General features: G+C 56.0%; 1 protein-coding gene across 1 annotated transcript; it reads left to right on the top strand.

The window, feature by feature from the left end:
• The first annotated feature begins 3555 nt into the window (after nt 1-3555).
• On the top strand, nt 3556-5394 carry CHRM1 (cholinergic receptor muscarinic 1). Its single transcript, XM_044681051.1, has one exon. It carries the CDS (start codon nt 3556-3558, stop codon nt 4945-4947), a length of 1392 nt encoding a protein of 463 aa, XP_044536986.1. The 3' UTR covers nt 4948-5394.
• Nucleotides 5395-5974: the final 580 nt, after the last annotated feature.

The raw sequence follows: 5974 nt of genomic DNA, 5'->3' as shown, positions 1-5974 counted from the left end.
TCTTACTCCCAGACTAGATGTGTTTCCATGACAACATGCATCACGTCCTTCCCTAACAGGCCTTGACACCAAATTTGTTCTTTTTTTTGATGCCTCCAGACAGCCAACTACCATGTATTATTAATTCTCTAAGGTGTGCCAAGCACTCTGCTAAAGGTCTGGGGATACAAAGAAATGCAAAAAAAAAAAAAAAATTAAATCCCTGTCCTTGCTCCTAAGGAGCATCAGGGCACAAACAAGATCTATACAGGATAAGTTGGGAGTGGGCTCAGTGGGAAGGCACTGAGACTTAGGAGGGGTGAGAAATGCTTCTTCCAGAAGGTGGGACTTTCATTGAGACTTGAAAGAAGCCAGGGGGCTGAGAAAAGGAGGGCGAGCCTTCCAAGAATAGGGGAGATGGAGTGATGGGGATAAGGAACAGGAAGGAGGTCAGTGTTTGTTCCTGGGCTGAAGAATATCTGGAGGGGAGGGATGTGTAGTAAGACTAGAAAGCTAGGAGGAAGGCAGGTTCCAAAATCCAAAAAGGAATTTAGACTTGATCCTGGTTATAACTTGGAGGCGCTGGAGTTTATTGAGTCATTGGGGGTGACCCAGTCAGATCTGCACCCAAGGATGTGAGTTTGATAGCTGAGGGACTGGAGTGGGAAGAGATGTGAGACAGGGACTGTCAGGACTATTGCAATTGTCCAGGCATGAGGTGGTGATAGCCTAGACCAGGGTGGTGGTAGTGATGGAGCAGTAGAGGAGAGATTGCCAGGAAGGTGAAAACAAGGAAGGTCTTGACAATTGATAGGGCTTAAGAGGGAGTAAAGAATCAAGGGTAAGGGGGCAGCTGGGTGGCTCAGTAGATTGAGAGCCAGGCCTAGAGATGGGAGGTCCTAGGTTCAAATCTGGCCTCAGACACTTCCTAGATGTGTGACCCTGGGCAAGTCACTTGACCCCCATTGCTTAGCCCTTACCACTCTTCTGCCTTGGAGCCAATACACAGTATTGACTCCAAGACGGAAGGTAAGGGTTAAAAAAAAAAAAAAAAGAATCATGTGTAACACCTAAATTTATGAGCCTCAGCAACTAGGAGGGTGTCAATGCCCTTGAAGTACCGAGAAGTATGGAGGGGAAGATAATGGGTTCAGTTTTGGGATATTGAATTTGACATGGATACAGGATATCCAGTTAGAAATATGTAATAGGGGGCAGCTAGGTGGCTCAATAGATAGAGAGCCAGGCATGGAGGTAGGAGGTCTTGAGTTCAAATTTGACTTCAGTCACTTCCTAGCTAGGTGACCCTGGGCAAGTCACTTAACTCCCATTGCCTATTCCTTGTCACTCTTCTGCCTTAGAATGTGGTATTGATTCTGAGATGGAAGATAAGGGTTAAAAAAAAGACGGATGAAGTGAGAATTTTTTAAGGATATAGCTTAGAGATGGGCATGCTGGTAGACAGTAGGAAAACTGCAAGTGGATAGGGAAAAATAGAAGATAAGAGAGAGAGGGCATGACCAAGGGAGCAATCTGCTGAAGGAGGCAGGTAAAATGGAAGGGGCCTGTCTTGGTAAGGAGAAGGGCCACCTCTTTGTGTCAGAGAGGACTGAAGGTGGAGAGTGGCAGAAGACAACCCGATGATATGAGATGCAGGGGAAAGAGGGAGCTCTCAATGCCAAGCAGTCTCTCTTTTATCAGTGAACAAGGAGGAAAAGTTCCTGGCCCAAGAAGGTGGTGGGGAGGGGGAGCCACAGCAGTGTGAGGAAGGATGAAAAAGTGTAGGAGAGTCTCTGGTGAGTGGGAAAGGAAGTCAACTGAGGAGCTGTTAAAGGATTGCTTTGCAGCAGTGAGAGCCCAGTGCAGATGACCTCGCATCAACTTTATACTGGACCCAGTCAGCAGCATGTGAAGAGGAGCAAAGGCGTCGGATGATGGGAGTGATCCAGGGCTGAGATTTAGCAAGGCAAGCTCAGCAGTAGTGGGGGTCGGAGGACCCAAGAGAAGAGGACGCTGTAGGGTTGAACTGGTTCCCCAAGATGTCAGTCTGGGGATAGGTAGAGAATGTAGCCAGTGCAAAGGTGACGGATGGCCTGAGAGACAGCTGAGGGGTTGAGGAATTAGAAAAGGGGATAATGGGAGGTAGCTAGGTGGCTTAGTAGATAGAAAGCCAGGCCTGGAGACAGGAAGTCCTGGGTTCAAATGGCCCCAGACACTTCCTAGCAGTGTGGCCCTGGGCAAGTCACTTAACCCCCACTGTCCTATGCCTTATCTCTTCTGCCTTGGAACCAATACATGGTACTGATTCCAAGAAGGATTCTAAAGTAAGGGTTTAAAAAAGAAGCGGGCGTGATGAGAAAAAGAAGATTTGGAGCTATAAGGCAGAAGAGGTAGTGGAGTGACAAGAGATTGTGATTGGCTCAAGGAATTTCAGAGTCCATAAACATGGAGATGGAACATCTGTGGGTGACAGCACGGTCCAGGATATCTATGACTATCTTTGTGTGTAGCCATGGTGGCGTGAGGGCACAGGAAATGGGAGGCGAGGATGCTTGAGGAGAGCCAAGACGTATATTGAAGACCCCTTATATGAGGGCTCTAGGAGTTGGGAAAGAGAGAAAGACTAAGTCTGGCACCAAATTACTGAGAAAGGGGTGCCCTGGAGGGTGGTAGACAAGAGCTCCCACTAGAGACATCAGGCTTCCCTCTAACCCCTGTCTACTACCCCCTGATGCTTCCCACTCCTTTCTCCCCGCCAGGTACATCCTGGATGACCTTCACTTCTACCCCCCTTTCTCTCCCAGACTCTTCCCTTAATTTTATCCCTTCTGGGGGCAAGTAGGTGGCTCAGTGGATAGAGTGCCAGCCCTGGAGTCAGGAGGACCTGGGTTCAAGTCTGTTCTCATATACTTCCTAGCTGTGTGATCCTGGGCAAGTCACTAAATCCTCGTTGCCTAGCCCTTGCTCTTCCCTGGAGTTGATACTAAAACAGAAAGTAAGGGTTTAGAAAAAAAAAAATAAAATTTTCATCTCTTCTGTCTCATCACACCTGTTTTCCATTAAATGCCAGATGACCCAGGATGACACCAAGGCATTCTGGGATAAAAGAGGGAAAGAAGGAAAGATCCCAACTTCTTTCCTTCATCCCTCTAGGGGAGAAAAACAAAACAAAACAACCAATCCAGCCCTTTCCCTGGTCAGGGCCCACATCTGGCGCCCAGGCTGCCTCAGTGATCGGGTCTGTTACCTCCTCCTCAGTGGGTAATCCCATTTTACACATGAGCATGCTGAGGCTGAGAAAAGCTAAGTGCCTGGCCCAGGGTCATATGACCAAGGAGTGTCAGAGCTGAGATTTGGACCGGAGCTCTTCCCACTCGGTGCCCTTCGGAAGTGCTCACCCTGCTCTTGGTCTTCTCTTTTCAGGTGCAGCTCTTGGCCTACGGGAGCCCGGAAGTGGTGTCCTCCCTGCCCCAGGGCCCTGTGAGCCCCAGGAAGGGGCCTGCCCGTGAGCCTGGGGAGAAGGCGCTCTTCTCCCCGGCCGCTCCCGTCTCCCATGTAGCCTGGTGAGCTGCTGCCATGAACGTGTCTGCGGCCCCAGCCGTGAGCCCCAACATCACCGTCCTGGAGCCAGTGAAGGGCCCCTGGCAGGTGGCCTTCATCATCCTCACCACAGGCCTGCTCTCGCTGGCCACCGTGACGGGCAACCTGCTGGTGCTGGTGTCCTTCAAGGTCAACAGCGAGCTCAAGACGGTCAACAACTACTTCCTGCTCAGCCTGGCATGCGCCGACCTCATCATCGGAGTCGTCTCCATGAACCTCTACACCACCTACCTGGTCATGGGCCACTGGGCCCTGGGCACGCTGGCCTGCGACCTGTGGCTGGCCCTGGACTACGTGGCCAGCAACGCCTCCGTCATGAACCTGCTCCTCATCAGCTTCGACCGCTACTTCTCCGTGACGAGGCCCCTCAGCTACCGAGCCAAGAGGACCCCTCGGCGTGCTGCGCTCATGATCGGCCTGGCCTGGCTCGTGTCCTTCGTGCTCTGGGCCCCGGCCATCCTCTTCTGGCAGTACCTGGTGGGCGAGCGGACGGTGGAGGCCGGCCAGTGCTACATCCAGTTCCTGTCGGAGCCCATCATCACCTTCGGCACGGCCATGGCCGCCTTCTACCTCCCCGTCACGGTCATGTGCGTGCTGTACTGGCGCATCTACCGTGAGACTGAGAACCGGGCGCGGGAGCTGGCGGCCCTGCAGGGCTCCGAGACCCCCGGCAAGGGCGTCGGGGGAGGCAGCAGCAGCAGCTCGGAGCGCTCGCAGCCGGGCCCCGAGGGCTCCCCCGACGCCCCGGCCCGGCGCTGCTGCTGCTGCTGGGGGCCCCGGCTGCTCCCCTCCTACAGCTGGAAGGAGGAGGAGGAGGAGGAGGAGGACGAAGGCTACCTGGAGTCCCTGACATCCTCCGAGGGAGAGGAGGCGGGCTTCGAGGTGGTCATCAAGATGCCCATGGTGGGGCCCGAGGCCCCGGCTCCGGCCAAGCCGCCGCCCCGGGCCTCTCCGCAGACGGTCAAGCGGCCCACGAAGAAGGCCCGAGAGCGGGCGGGCAAGGAGCCCAAGCGGAAAGGGAAGGACCAGCTGAGCAAGCGCAAGACCTTCTCGCTGGTCAAGGAGAAGAAGGCTGCGAGGACCCTGAGCGCCATCCTCCTGGCCTTCATCCTCACCTGGACGCCCTACAACATCATGGTGCTCGTGTCCACCTTCTGCAGCCACTGCGTGCCCGAGACCCTGTGGGAGCTGGGCTACTGGCTCTGCTACGTCAACAGCACCATCAACCCCATGTGCTACGCGCTCTGTAACAAGGCCTTCCGCGACACCTTCCGCCTGCTGCTGCTCTGCCGCTGGGACAAGCGGCGCTGGCGGAAGATCCCCAAGCGCCCGGGCTCTGTCCACCGCACCCCGTCCAGGCAGTGCTGATGCCCCGCCCCGCCCAGCCTCGCGCTCCTGTGCTTGTGCTCCTCCGCCTGGAAGAGAGACGCCCCCCCCATCCAGCCCCCCCATCCTTTCAACTCGGCGAGTCCATATTAAGCGCCTACTGTGTACAGTACGCCTCGGAGGCGCTGGGGATACCAAGACTCAACACATGCCCTCGAGGGGCTTACAGCCCGCACCGCGGCTCCAGCCCTGCCCGAGGGCAAAGGAGGAATCCCGGCCCAGTGATTCGGCTGGCCTTGAGGAGGGAGGAGAATCCGGAAGGCTTCCTGAAAGAGGCGGCCCACAGAGACTTGGGGGAGAAGAGGAAGACCGGGGAGCCCAGGGCCTGTTAATCCCAAGAAGGAGCAGGCAGGGCCAGGGAAACAGGTTTTTCTGCTTTCTGATTGGAAGGAATGGCCTGTGCACCAGGAAGAAGCCCCGGGAGGAGGATCTAGGCCCCAGACTCCGTGTTTGTTTTAATCCTGTGGAGAGGTCTGGGCAGAGGAGCCGGGGGAGGGGAGGGGGGGGGCGGAAGAAAGCAAATTTCTCACCTGGGCCGGCACGCCCTCTGGTGGCCACATTGGAGAACTGACTCCCTAGAGGAGGGGAGAGGAGAGACGTCGCGGCTCCCTGGAACAACCTGGAACTGGGCCATGAGATGGGACGGGCAGAGAGCTCCGGCCAAGCGGGTCTGGCCCCACCCTGGGAGGCCAGGGCCCCGGGCAGTCTTCCCTAGCCCCCGTCCTCTGCCGAGGCCACCCCCACCCCAAGCCTAGAGCCCAGCCCGGCCCCGGGCCGGAATGGAAAGAGGGAGGAGAATCGCTCCGGAGTCCTGGCTGAGTCCGACGTCTAAGGACAAACTCTCTCGCATGCGGCCCTTGCCACCGGTCCTGTGATGCCCCACTTCCAGCTCTGCCTCCCCTGCCCTGCCCCAGTGACACCCACAGACCCAAACCCTGCTCTGGGCTCTCAGGCCAGGCACCCCGCGCCAAGTGCGCCCACAGACCCAGTGTTCCATGCATGGCCGCCC

Source organism: Gracilinanus agilis, chromosome 6 (assembly GCF_016433145.1).
Source record: "Gracilinanus agilis isolate LMUSP501 chromosome 6, AgileGrace, whole genome shotgun sequence".
Classification (NCBI taxonomy): Eukaryota; Metazoa; Chordata; class Mammalia; order Didelphimorphia; family Didelphidae; genus Gracilinanus; species Gracilinanus agilis.
The sequence above is the reverse complement of the archived record's forward strand: the minus strand, read 5'-3'. Positions and strand labels throughout refer to the sequence as shown.

Coding starts and splice junctions, on each gene's coding strand:
- CHRM1 (XM_044681051.1), top strand. CDS start 3,556: ATGAACGTGTCTGCGGCCCCAGCCGTGAGCCCCAACATCACCGTCCTG.